The following is a 15,075-nucleotide window of genomic DNA, read 5'->3' as shown; positions in this document are numbered from 1 at the left end:
ACAGATAGAGGGGTGTTAGAGAGAGAGGTACAGACAGATAGAGGGGTGTTAGAGAGAGAGGTACAGACAGATAGAGGGGTGTTAGAGAGAGAGGTACAGACAGATAGAGGGGTGTTAGAGAGAGAGGTACAGACAGATAGAGGGGTGTTAGAGAGAGAGAGGTACAGACAGATAGAGGGGTGTTAGAGAGAGGTACAGACAGATAGAGGGGTGTTAGAGAGAGAGGTACAGACAGATAGAGGGGTGTTAGAGAGAGAGGTACAGACAGATAGAGGGGTGTTAGAGAGAGGTACAGACAGATAGAGGGGTGTTAGAGAGAGAGGTACAGACAGATAGAGGGGTGTTAGAGAGAGAGGTACAGACAGATAGAGGAGTGTTCGAGAGAGAGGTAGAGGGAGAAAAGATCCAGAGAGCGTAGAGAAAGAGAGATGGAGAGATGGTGGAGATGGAGAGAGAGAAAGGTGTAGTGAGAGGATGGTGGAGAGAGAGACACAGGAGGGAGCAGTGGGGAGAGAGACAGGAGGGAGCAGTGGGGAGAGAGACAGGAGGGAGCAGTGGGGAGAGAGACAGGAGGGAGCAGTGGGGAGAGAGACAGGAGGGAGCAGTGGGGAGAGAGACAGGAGGGAGCAGTGGGGAGAGAGTAATATTGACTGTAAACGCCTATGGGGGTTCTGCTGGTGAGGTGAATGATATGCTTACTAACATACTGACACCCCACCACACACACAGAAACTCCGCCTTCACCTCCACGGCTGTTTTTGACGGACCAAGAACTCATAAATATGACTTTGACCAGTGATATTATTAATAATGCTGTTAATCATTTATCATGACCAAAGAGCTACTTTTTGATCTGATAATGTTTATACATTAACCCCTTTTGACGTTGCAGCGCCGGTATTTCAACAGGGAACGCTGTTTTTCATCTGCAGGTTTAAAATCTCGGTCCCATTTTTATACTCATAGACTAAAAAACGAATATGAGGGAGAAACTCCTGCTTTCATTCGTATAATTTTACAAGGGTTGTGGGCTTGATTCCCATTTGGTTGCCACTATACTGGTATAGCAGGTGGGTTTGGAACAAGACTGGCAGAATGGGAAATAGGGTAATTTAAAGCAAAAGTCTTTATGTCAACCACGAGAAGGTAAGACAGCTCCCAGCACCATGGTGGTTGGGGTTAGGTCTAGGTTAGGTCAGTCAAGTTAAATAAAGGTGAGGTATTTATACAGACTAGTTTAATAAGGGTGAGGTATTAATACAGACTAGTTAATAAATAAGGGTGAGTTATTTATACAGACTAGTTAAATAAGGGTGAGGTATTAATACAGACCAGTTCAATAAGGGTTATGTATTTATACTGATTAGTTAAATAAGGGTGAGGTATAAATACAGACTAGTTCAATAAAGGTTAGGTATTATTACATAAATATTTATTTAAAGCAATCATTAATATGTACTGCCATAAAGTTGCAGTATATATCCCAAAAAAGTATTATTACATTTCCATGGATTTGCCCTCTATTTAAGTGTAAAAGTGCACACCACTGACAAAGTGGTTGTTTTTTAAATCATTACAGACAGATAAAGACCTGGCTGCCCAAAGATGAGAGGGTATGCCCTCAGGGAGAGGTGGAGACATAGCTGCACTTTCTGTTACATTGTGACCAATATAAAGATATTAGACAATATATTCCCCAAAATGCATAAGAAATATACAGAATTTGAGAGCCTACCAGATAAAGAAAAAATGCTATACTTCTTTGGAGAAAAACCACACTGCTCACTTTTAGCAGCCAGATATGTGACATAACCTTAGGGACAGCCAGCTGAAGACCTAATAATCTTTTAATAATTTTTTATTTATTTTCTAATTAAGTGTGTGTGTGTGTGTGTGTATATATATATAGCTAGGTTTATATATATATATATATAATTTATTTTTATTATAATTATTTATTTGTTTAACCTTATTTACATTAATAATACAGTACATATTTTTTCTATTACCATTCATTATATTATAGTTATAATAAGTATCATTACAGTGGTAGTTGTTATTCTATTCTTTATTGTTGTATAGCTTTGACAACACTTGAAAATGTTCTTGTCATGCCAATAAAGCTTTGGAAATTGAAATGTAATTGAAAATAGAGAGAAAGAGAGAGAGAGAGGTACCAATTATTCTGTGTTTGTCCTTGAGCGTTTTTATTTCGAACCTCACATGCTTCTTAATGTAAACAGCTAGTGAGTAATGAGAGATATGATAACCACAGCTGTACTGACTAATGACAGATATGATAACCACAGCTGTACTGACTAATGAGAGATATGATAACCACAGCTGTACTGACTAATGAGAGATATGATAACCACAGCTGCACTGACAAATGAGCGATATGATAACCACAGCTGTACTGACTAATGAGAGATATGATAACCACAGCTGTACTGACTAATGAGAGATATGATAACCACAGCTGCACTGACTAATGAGCGATATGATAACCACAGCTGCACTGACTAATGAGAGGTATGATAACCACAGCTGCACTGACTAATGAGCGATGTGATAACCACAGCTGCACTGACTAATGAGAGACATGATAACCCCAGCAGCACTATGCTCATAATTTGGAATGGAAACACTAGTCAATATTCAAGTCAACATGTTGTCAAGCCTTGTGTCAGGCTCAGCCTTGTGATCCAACATTTCATTCTAGATACAGTGTATTGGATCTTAATTTGTCAAATCTTGTCATGAGAGCAAAATTATCCTGCAAGGCCAGAGCAGGGCCAGAGCATATCCAAGCAAGTCCAGAGCAGGTCATGAGCAAAGCCAAATGTTACTAGCAGGAGTCAGAGAGCTGATTTAGGATCAGGTCCCGTTTTAGTCAAAAGAGATTGCATATTAACCCTCCTACACGCTGAGACTCATAATGTTAATGCAGGTCTAGACCAAGAAGAAATGCTCTTCACCGTTCAACAGATTAGAGGAGAGACGCTTGCCTTCTGCAATGTTTCACTTTTTCCAACTCCAGTGGTTTATCCCAGTACTGGTCATCTAATGGGTATTTAATAGCAGAATTTTCCTCCTCTAGACAAACATGTTGGTGGTAAGACTCAGGATTTGCACCCATGTGGGGGAACGAGAGTGCTTGTCCATGTTTAGGCATTTTTCCCAGAGCAAAAGCTATTATTGTAATGGCCGCTAACTAAAGTAGCCTCTCTACTTGTTTTTTACTTGAACAGACTGGATCAAAACATGACCATTAACAAAAACTGTTCAATTTTGTTTGTGTGAGGAAGTATATATACTTCATCAGTGGAAGCCTGAACAGCTTTAAATCAGTTAACTTTGTGGCTGAGTAAAAGCTTTCAAAGAATTCTGACACAGATCATCTTTGTGTTTATCTAGCCCTATACACTAAAGCACAATATTTCTTTAACAAAATGCACATACTAAAATGGAAAATAATCGTGATCAATTCACTACACAAAATGTTGCTTTTAATAGTGATTAAATATTTGAATTGTTTCTATAATTATTTGAATTGTTATATATTTATTTATTACATTTATATATACACATTTCAGTTCTTAACTTTCCCTTACATAAAAGATCTACCTCTAAAGTAAAATTATATATAATACAGTCATAACATAATTACTGACATTTCATTTTATGGCATGTCTACTTTCCCAGCTGCAGCATTTTGGCTGAAATGTACAGAATGTGTTTCTATTACATAACCTGCGCTGTTACATTATTCGCTGCAATTCTTTCTTCGGCACTGTCTTTCCTGCATGCCCACACTGTGACGTATTTGGCGGTCTGTTACAAAACAGAGGTTGAACGTATAGGGATATAGCTAGCCCCCTACCTTTCTCACCAGGCTAGTAGAACGTGCCCTGCTGGCCTGCCAGAGAGGACAGGCTCGGCCGGTTCGCCGCGCAGCGACTCTCTCTAAACCTTTCCGCTGTCTGACATTTTCTATTGTTTTGATCATTCTTCTTATGTTCTGCTGGCTGCCGCCGTATTTTCCTTTCAAATCGATAAGCATAAGAAAACACAATTAATGTAATTATTCTGATACGACACAGGGCTAAATCAATAACCGCCTCCGTGGCCTTTGAATTGGCAATGATTCCGACTGCTGAGGAAGGCTTCTTGGAGTTGGGAAAAAATAAATACAAAAATGTACGTATTTTAAGTTATTCCGTAAACTATCGGTAAGATTTGTGAGGCCATTACGTTAGTCCCAAGTGACACACTATTTCCTATGAGGTGCATCACTGGATCTAAAGAAGTGTACTAAACGGAGAATAGGGAGCCACAAGTCCAGGTTTTTCTTTCACCAATGAGATTTACTCATCCCTATCATGACTGCCTACACTCTATTCTCTACTGCCCCCAAGCCAAAACACAACATTATCTATTGTCTGAGGATATGACAAGCAATTACCCCCTACAATCCTATCCCTTCCCCTCTCTCTGAGTGCATATTATCAACAGCACATTCTTCACATGTTCAGTGTTCTATCCAGTCACATAAGGAAACAGGCTGACACGACTATAAATGGAATGAGTGTCTTTGTGATGACCTCGAGCCAGGCACAAACATGTGTAGGCTGACAGCTCGTGTGTTGGTGCGATGATAGGTTACAAGCATCATGCCATCCCTTCCAGCTCTGATTCTCAAGGTTTAGAGTGAAGAAGCTGTCTGACTTAATAAAAAATACTGGCAATTGGAATTGATGAAAATGGCATGGCAGCCAGCGGAGGCGTCTCACTAAGCCCCAAGTTTGTCAACATGAAATATTAGGTCATTGAAATGCTATACGTACGCCCCCTCATACTGGCCATGAGAAATTAGGTGAGCTGACATTATAGAGGCTTACCCAACCTATCCTGGGGGACTCACACTGACTGGCATTTTATATGCATTATACATATATATATATATATATATATATATATATATGAGACCTGTTTCCTTGGCAACACAGTGATGTGCTGCTCTTGACAGGTGCTTGCTTAAGATGGGTTGTTGTGAGGGTACAACACCATACGATTGGTTATTGTGTGGGTACTGCAACATATTACGGTTTGTTGTGAGGGTACTACAAAATACGATTGGTCGCTCTGAAGGTACTACAACATACAACAGGTTGTTGTGAAGGTACTACAACATACAACAGGTTGTTGTGAAGGTACTACAACATACGACAGGTTGTTGTGAAGGTACTGCAACATACAACAGGTTGTTGTGAAGGTACTACAACATACGACAGGTTGTTGTGAGGGTACAACACCAAACGATTGGTTATTATGAAGGGACTACAACATACAACAGGTTGTTGTGAAGGTACTACAACATATGACAGGTTGTTGTGAAGGTACTACAACATACAACAGGTTGTTGTGAAGGTACTCCAACATACGACAGGTTGTTGTGAGGGTACAACACCAAACGATTGGTTATTATGAAGGGACTACAACATACAATTGGTTGTTGGGGGTCAACTAAAACATACGATTTGTTGTTGTGACGTTATTACAACATACAATTCGTTGCTGTGAGGGTACTCCAACATACGATTTGTTGTTGTGACGTTATTACAACATACAATTGGTTGCTGTGAGGGTACTCCAACATACGACTGGTTGTTGTCAAGGTACAACACATACGTTGTGTTAGTATCTTCTGTAAGTAAGCATCTAAATTTTTCACTTGTTTTCTTTTTACAAATATAATGTGATATGACCAGGTGATTGGTCAAAGAAACATCTACACCATCTAAAAATTACTTTTATTTTTGTCTAATTCAAATTCCTGGAAATAAAAATACAAAGTAAAAATAAAGGATAAGCAGGATAAAATGTTGCCATGTCACTTGAAGGTGAACAACGCTGGCCCATAATCCCATTATATGTAACGGCTGTATATATGAAGCACAGTGTGCAAGATTTGTTCCTTCGCTGAACCCCACGATAGCTAACAGAACCAGTGGCTCATGCTTTAAACTGAAAAATAATTCAGTTAGTGACTGTTTGATCTGTCTTCTAAATGGGAAGTAACAGCATTTCACTGCTCATTAAACACCACCTAAACTGCCCGAGTGTCTTCCTGAAGTGAATGTTTAGGCTGCCTTCCAAATTGCATCCCTTTACCCTGTCATTTGTAGTGCACTCCTTTTGACCAGCCCATAGGGCTCTGGTCAAAAGTGGTGCACTACTTAGGGAATCTGACGCCGTTTAGGACTAAGGCGGGAACGTAGACAAGGAAATGTTCTCGTTGGTTTGGCTTCACTGGGTTTAATGAGTCTGCAAAGGAACTTAAAAATGATCCTGAAATAAGGAACATGGGCTAGAAAATGTGGCTGGTTGTATGTAAGCCCAGCAAGGTTACATCCCAAATGTCACCCTGTTCTCTACCTAGTCCACTGCTTTAGACCAGAGCCCAATAGGAGCCCTAGGGATTAGGGTGCCATTTGGCATGGTCCCACAAAGATTTTCCTGGATTACCGTTTTGGCAGGAAGATCAATGAGACAAACCAAATGCTGACTTTGGTGAGGTTCTGGTGAGCTTCTGTTTCAGCCACTCCATTAAAGGTAATTCAGCGAATCTGTTGTATTTTTGCAAATTTCCTGTCAATCAGAAGGCAGCTGATTTTAATTACATTCATCTTGTAGTAATGTTCCCCCAATGTTCCCCCAACTTTAAAGTTGTGAAAATTATGTGAACACAATTACAGTGAACACGGAGACAGTACCCAGTTTAAGTTCCAGTATAAGACAGTAGCCAATAGATTATTGTAGCTATGTTAGCCTTATTTAGGCCTATAAGATTGCCCTACATACCAAACCATAGCATTTTCATATAGAATAGCTTGTGATTTAAATTATTTTCAATTACCAGTATTATCATTATTAATATTGCATTATAATTACTATACATCAATTATACCCTCTAGTTACTGACTAATTTTCAGTATGTAATCATTTCTGTCTTTAAAATACATCACTGTCTGTAAATTGTAAAAGCATTTAAATGTATTTACAGATGAAGCAAAGATGAAGCGAAGTATTTTGAAAATGCATCCAATATAATATAGCATTTAAAAATTATTTATGGGGTTTGAAAAATATGCTTTATTTGATTAAATATAACATGACAGCAGGGGGGACTGGTCATTAGGGGCAGGTGGGGCACAGCCACACATGTTGCCAACAGAAATTACTTCCTATAATTTATTATCTAGGAATATAGCATCTTCCTGAATTGCATAAAATTTGTGTTAGGATGTTATTTCATGTTCATTGGTCCCTGCCTTCCTGCTTCAGACTGTGTTCTGACGATTCGAGTTTGCAGTAATAGTCCATAGGCTAAGCGTGAATGTGGGGCTAGCCCCTCTCGCACAATGCAATGTACATTGTACGTGTGAAAATATTAATACGCATGCTCCGAATGTTAGTGTGATCAATGTAGATCACACAAATTTTATGCCAAGTGGGGCTGACAGCCAGTAGCCCCACTACAGCGTAATTTCGTATTTCAAAACTGATTGGCTGTCTGTCTGTCTGGCGCCAACATTAGTCGGCAAGAAGAGCGAGGAGGGTAGATTGTATTAGCTAGCTTGTTAGCTTCACAAACGCCAGATAACTTGAGAAAATTAATAAAATGGATTTCATACTCGAGCACATACTCAAGCTCTTATTTTGGAGGAGAAGTAAAGCGACTTGGTGCCCATCAGCCACAGGATATTGTCATCACTCAAACTGCTGGTAAAAGTAACCGCGGGTTTAACGTGGAGTGTTTTTTGAAGAAAAAGTGGCTAACAGTTAGCATACAAAAGAAGGCACTCTTCTGTTTTCCATATCTGCTATTTGGTGGAGATGGTACTTGGTCGAGGACGGGTTACAAAGATTTGAAACATCTTTCTGAGAGGACTGCAAAACATGAGCAGCGGGAGTCATCTGGACAATGCTGTGAAATTGGGCTTACTTGGAAGGGTAAATGTCGCAGCCCAAGTTGACATTGCATACAGGTGCTCCATTGAACAGCATAACAAACAGGTGGAGGAAAACAGGTATGTTCTCAGTCGGATCATTACATGTATTAAACTATGTGGAAAATGTGAAACCGCACTGCGGGGCACGACAAGTTGGTGGAACCCCTGAATCCTGGAATATTCAGATGCATTTTTGAGACTATGTGAGAGGGCGATTCGAGACTTCAGAGGTACTATGACGCTCAGCCCATCTTCAAAGGGACATCTAGCACTGTACAAAACGAACTGTTAGACTGTATGTATGAAGTGTACAGGGAGGAAATAGCCAAGCAATTGGATGGGATGAGGCCACCATTACTGAGGAAAACTCTGGAACCGAGCCTTTCTGCAGCTGCTGGAATTTTCTTTCTTCCTTATGCCAGGAAGGCTGGGGCTGCATGCAAGATCTCACCTCGTGGGGCATCAATGATCATGAGGAAGGTGAGGGATCAGCCCAGAACTACACGGCAGGACCTGGTCAATGACCTGAAGAGAGCTGGGACCACAGTCTCAAAGAAAACCATTAGTAACACACTACGCCGTAATGGATTAAAATCCTGCAGCACACGCAAGGTCCCTATACTTTGTGACTCGGTGGGGGGGGCTGGACTAAGTCCCGAATGTATTGTGATCCTAGCAACACCTCTGATGTACAGTATTTTGGTCGTCAAATCAATAGGTATTGGGTTTGTACTTGCTACCCGCTAATAGGAATTATTACAGTATTTCTGTTGAAACTGTTGAACTAGCTATCTAGAACGCTGACTCACATCACTCTCTTGCTCCTTGATTCTGAATGTATTTAATAGCATTTTTGCTCGTGTCAATCAAATTAATTCCCCTCAAAGTAATGGGTGGCGTGGTTGGAAAGGCATGTTGATTTAGTTGTAAGTGCATTGCGACCAGGTTCGCAGCTAGAGAAATTTGATAGAAAAAGTAGGAGGGAGGCATAGAGCCTGAATAGTTGTTTGATCAGGACTAGTATGTTCCCAAATATAGTACTTCCACGATTATTTGCAGTAAAACATTCAGGGGGATTCTGTTCACCAAACGTTTTTAGCTAATTATATATATTTGGTCTATTGCCTGTGAACACAGTTCAGTGAGTGAGATGGCTCGTGTGGCAAACGGCATATTTGCAGAGTCCTTCATAGCTCTGGCTATGACGCACAGGTGTAGGGTTCAAGACCTATACGCATTTATATTGACGTGCGCTTGCTCTGCCAAAAACAATATTTGTTATTATGGTTTGTTGCATTGAAAAGGGTCCTAATTCTGTTTGGGCAAACTCAGTACGTTATAAGTGTAATATATGAGGTGTATTGTGGCCTGTACGGACTGGACATATCTCTGCAGCAGACCTGGTGGAGCCGCGCACTGACGCTGTTTAGAGAGACTGAGTTTGGAGGGACTGTTGCCTTGTAGTAGGTGAGGCAGGGCGGGGTGTTAACTTTTGGAGTAGAAGGTTAGCGTCCTTGCCAATAGGGTGAATCCCCTTAGTGGGATTGTAATTTGGAGTTGCAAAGGTCTGGACATACCTAACCAAAACATTTGGATCCATGGATGTTTAATTTTATATATTATTTGTAAGAATAATATACACAGGATTTCTGGAAACGGGCATTTCACGAAAGTAACTGGACTTGTGATGTAATGTGGCTTGTATAGGAAGGTTCATTGAGTAGCTTCACAGGATTTGATTAATGTACCGTAAATCCAAAATAAAGGTGAAGAAGACCGCGTGCCGTTGCCTGGTTGTGTGAATAGCTGAAATTATTATTTATTTTATAATAAAAATTTTATGATAACCAAGACCTTCATAAACACTGTGAAAGGATTATTTTTCCAATAGCATAATTTTTGATATTTATGATGTAAAAATAAACTCATCATTAGCAGAAAGTGGGTGGGTGGGAGGGGGGGGGGTTCTACGGTCCAAAAAGGCATGGCCTTTCTATTGTTAAAATGCTATTTCCATTTTGGGCAAGATATTAATATCATTATCAGTATTTCAAAGTGCCTGTACAATGCTGTAAATTGCATCTAGTCTTTTGAAACCCTTTTATGTTCATGGTTCTGCTTGACCCACTATTCACACTACAGCCTATATATTTTAGCACTTCTGTTGATTTGATTTAATAGAAAGCTCTGGTGTGTAAAAACTGTTTTCAGGCTTTTTCTAAGACTCCTGTTTCTGGAGAGCTTTTAGGAACTTCCCGACAGAGCGTCCTGTAATATGAAATGACATCTATGCTAAGTGGAAGTACACTTTGAGGGAGGCCCAGCATGCCCTCTTTGTTTTCTTGTTGTTAAAAATTATCTCCAAAATTACCTTTTCATCTGAGTTCCTTCCGAGCCTCTCCCAGCAGCCGCTCAGAGGAGCTGCAGGCTGTAAATGACAAATATGTCTCTTAAAACAGAAGCGTGTCAGCTGCGCAAACCTGGGTTCAATTGCTATTCAAAATCTTTCAAATAATTTCAGCATTTGCTTTTGTCTGCCGGGGGCACCAGACTTTGAATCCTTTGTACTTCTGGGACTGTTCAATTGGTTCAATTGCACAAGGCATGCTCGAGCCCAGACTGGATTTAGAATGTTACTTGAACCCAGGTCTGGCACATCGAGCGCAATGACTCTCACTGCTTGATATCTCCAGCAATCAATATCCATTTCCATGCAAATCGGTGTAATTAATGCCCTTTCACAGCCTCATCGGCACGGTGTGTTATTTTCACAGAGATCAAATAGAAATAATTGGCACAGTGAGCAGGATATGCTGCACCTTTGCGTAGCCTAATTTAAAAACTTAACAGGACTATTAGATTTGCAGTTCAGCAGCATGAAAGCAGCATCTGCATCCCAATTTTCAAGCTATTTTCAAAGTGCACTGCACATGTCCCACGTCAGAAAGAAGACACTATTATGGGGAATAGGGTGCCATTTGGGAAACTGCCATGGAGAAACCAACAGAGATCGAAAGGGACGGCTCAACATGGGGTGTAGAAATACAAAGGCTTGCCTGAAGGCATGCTGGGAAGTGGTGGAGGGGCATCCAGCAACCTTTTGATAAGGTGTTGGTCCATCACAAACAGTGCTATGGAAATTCAGCCTTTGTCAGATTTTTGTCTGAAGCCTTTATAACAGCTATGTAGGACATTTAGTCACTTCACAGCATTTAACATAATCTGATGTAACCCAGCCTAACTAAACCTAACGAAACATAACCTAACCTAACCTAACCTAATGGAACCTAATCTAACCTAACGAAACATAACCTAACCTAACCTAATGGAACCTAATCTAACCTAACGAAACATAACATAACCTAACCTAACCTAATGGAACCTAACCTAACCTAATGGAACCTAACCTAGCCTTCCGGTGTCTGAAACACTGCCATTACCACCTTACAACACAAATGCGCTTAGTAGTGGCCCACGGCGTCGTTAGGCCTAGGCGTCCGGGGCTATAGCCCCAGAGCTTTTATGAAAAGCCTCCAATCTCAAATTGATTGAAAAAACATTATGATAAAGAAATAGCCCCTGATCTATTCATCTGTAATTCCGATCGCGAATTATGACAATGTGGACGTGTAGGCCGCTAGCGTGCACATCGAAATGTTTTCCGCATTCACATTCAAAACCCTGTACTTTCTGTCCCGGGCGGGGGGTGGGGGGTGGGCTAAGCCCCGAATGTATTGTGATCCTAGCGACGCCTCTGGTAGTGGCACAGCATCTTTATGGATACTATATCCTCACATGTGTAAGCACTAACTGTCCACACAAGGATATAGAGAAAAACACACATGCTGTAATGGAGCTGTCCCTCTGAAGGAAACGAGCCAAAGGGCTGAGGCCAAGTTGGTGCCGTTGAGAATCTATTGGAAAAAAACAGTACCCTTTGGTTGGACAGAACAGAGTGAATTCTGACCGGACAGTTGTTGTGTGCAGTAGAGAGTGGAAAGTGTGGCTCAGTCTTTCTTACTCATCTGACATTTGGTGAAGCCTAGGACACAGAAAACACGTTGAGGGCCAGGTTCTAAATCATAACTTCTGTTGTGTACAATATGGGGATTAGGACCTTCCCAGGAGGTGTTATGATTCACTTGTGTGTGCTTGGTTTGACTGGAGGCATGGCAATTGATCATAACAAATAGATTTTTTAATCTAAACACACACCGTTACCCAACCGTTTATTCAATGCCAACACAAATAGCACATTCATAGCGACTTAGGTTAGCAACCGACGACAAATACAGAGGCTATCTAAAATGGTTCACCCCCTTGGAATTTTCCGAATGTTATTGTGTTACAACATGAAATGAAAATGAAATGGATGTAATTAGAAGATTGACACTGATTAATACAAAACACTAATGTCAAAGTGAGACATTAGATTTTTAAATCGTGGACCTTCCGGCAGAATATGCAGCTACGATGAAAGAAGTACCCCTCTGATTAAGGAAGAAGAGATTCTTAGAAAATAACATAGGATGTTCACATTCATACATGAGTCCATAATGGCCAAAGACAACCTCTGTGCTACAGATTAGCTGATCAAATTACATTAGAAATATGTTCTGCTGCTTGTGAGTTATGTGACTTACCACCAGTGCAATTCCCAAAGGGCTTTTTAACTATTAATCCATCTAATTAGGGCGTTTGTTCCATTTTCCAAGTAGTCTGTGGAAAAGATGAACTGAGAAAATAATACACTTCAAGCTTGTTGTTGATCCCAGAAAAGGCCCTCAGCTGAACCCTGTAAGTGACCGGCTTCAACCAGTGATACTGGGCGCTGTAGGCCAAGGATCGTGCAGAGAAGCCTCTTGTTGTTATCAACGCAGGAACAAAGCATTCATCTTGTCCCTTAAAGGGACATTCCAAGACTTTAAAAATAAATCCCTGTTTTCTACCTCGCAGTCCAGATTCAGGTGAACTAATGCAAATCCTTACAGTATGACCTTCGTTACAGTATGACTTTTGTTACAGCATGACCTTCATTACAGTATGACCTTCGTTACAGTGTGACCTTCCATACAGTGTGACCTTCCATACAGTGTGACCTTGCATGAAGCTGCATGTGCTAGACAGTTCACTGTTTAAAAATGACAGATTCATTGACGTCCCTCCAGTTCTATTTACAGCACTGATTCAAGTCGCTCATGAATCTAGGAACATGGAGAAACCATCTCTCCTTTTCTCTATCTCTCACTCTCTCTGCGAAGCTCTTTCTAACTGGATCTAATTGCATTGTCTAAATAGAACTGTTGTCTGCCTGTCTGTCTACCTGTCTGTGGTCAGTCTTAAGAGATATCTCAGCCGGTTTGTATATTTTAAAGCACTTATGGCCAAGGCTAGTGTGCCTTGTCAATATTTCCAAACATGAACATTGACGGTCACATTCTGGCATAAGTGACAGAACACTATTGTGTAGGAGAGCAGGGTGCCTAGCAGAGCACAGAGGAGGCACTGTAGTGATCAATCTCTCTCTATCAGCCTCTCCCTCTCCCTGTCTGTCCTTCTGTCTTTTTCTCTCTGCTGACTCTCTCTCTTTCACTGTCTTCTGCCCTACTTTCCCACAGGCAGACCCACTAGTCAGCCGGACAACATCCCATTCCACCTCCTCTATCCACCATGAACGCTGGCCCGATCCGGTTGTCATTATCTGGCGATAAAGACTTTGGACACAGTGAATCTAAACTGGTGGCGAAGCCAAGCCGTGCCTCATGGGACGGAGCCGTGATAATATGAGAGAGGATTTGGCTCTCAAACCCCACAAAGCTTTTCACACGTCCTCTTGAGTCCCTCGGCTCCACAGGCAGATGTCTCCGGGGGGGGGGACTGGGTGATAATTGGTATGGAGATGAAGATGAGCCTCCAGTAAAATCACAAAAGAGGAACGACCGGTGAATCCCATTGGTCTCAAAAGATGAAGGTCTTTGTTTGACATAGACAAAAAGAACAGAAGGCAGAGCCACGATTAATTTGAGGATAAAATATGAAGTGCTATGAAATTTAGACAGAAAAATACCACATAGAAACAATAATAATAAAGTAGTCTGCTTTCAAATAAACTTCATAGAATTCTTCTCACTTCAGGTCCACAGCTGTCAACAGCCAGTGTAGCCTTTATTCTGGTGGTAGTGGTGTTACTGCGTGAGGGGCTGGTGGTTGTGGTGTTACAGTGTGAGGGGCTGGTGGTTGTGGTGTTACTGTGTGAGGGGCTGGTGGTTGTGGTGTTACAGTGTGAGGGGCTGGTGGTTGTGGTGTTACTGTGTGAGGGGCTGGTGGTGGCGTTACTGTGTGAGGGGCTGGTTGTGGTGTTACTGCGTGAGGGGCTGGTGGTTGTGGTGTTACTGCGTGAGGGGCTGGTGGTTGTGGTGTTACTGCGTGAGGGGCTGGTGGTTGTGGTGTTACTGTGTGAGGGGCTGGTGGTTGTGGTGTTACTGCGTGAGGGGCTGGTGGTTGTGGTGTTACTGCGTGAGGGGCTGGTGGTTGTGGTGTTACTGCGTGAGGGGCTGGTGGTTGTGGTGTTACTGCGTGAGGGGCTGGTGGTTGTGGTGTTACTGCGTGAGGGGCTGGTGGTTGTGGTGTTACTGCGTGAGGGGCTGGTGGTTGTGGTGTTACTGCGTGAGGGGCTGGTGGTTGTGGTGTTACTGTGTGAGGGGCTGGTGGTTGTGGTGTTACTGCGTGATAGGTGGGTCTGGCTCTGAGAGGTCGCCAGTTGTCTTCTGGCTCTTCATTAACATGTTCAGTTGTTCAAAAATAGCAGGTCATCCAGCGATCAAAGCATCTAGTAATCGAAAGGTTTTAAGTGTGAATCCTTGAGCCCAGTCTCACTTTCTCTCCCTCAGCAAGACAGTTGACCCTAATTCCTCTCCGTGGCACTCCCTCCGCAACTCAGGGGGGTGGGCTTAAAGCGGAAGCCATGTCTTGGTCGAACAATGTTGAATTTACAGAAAACCCCCTTTCTTTTTCTACAAATTTCAGTTGGCTTTTCATTATTGTCTTTCCTTCCTATTCA

The 15,075-nt window shown here is 41.7% G+C and overlaps 1 protein-coding gene across 1 annotated transcript in view; it reads right to left on the bottom strand.

The window, feature by feature from the left end:
* LOC117594590 (uncharacterized protein PB18E9.04c-like) overlaps positions 1-15,075 on the bottom strand; it is a 64,162-nt gene that overhangs the window by 46,213 nt on the left and 2,874 nt on the right. Inside the window, exon 2 of the mRNA XM_034292822.1 lies at positions 14,146-14,788. Coding sequence (XP_034148713.1) covers positions 14,146-14,788 — 643 coding nt within the window. The remainder of the gene's footprint in view (positions 1-14,145; positions 14,789-15,075) is intronic.

This window comes from Esox lucius, chromosome 6, assembly GCF_011004845.1.
Source record: "Esox lucius isolate fEsoLuc1 chromosome 6, fEsoLuc1.pri, whole genome shotgun sequence".
Taxonomy (NCBI): Eukaryota; Metazoa; Chordata; class Actinopteri; order Esociformes; family Esocidae; genus Esox; species Esox lucius.
The sequence above is the reverse complement of the archived record's forward strand: the minus strand, read 5'-3'. Positions and strand labels throughout refer to the sequence as shown.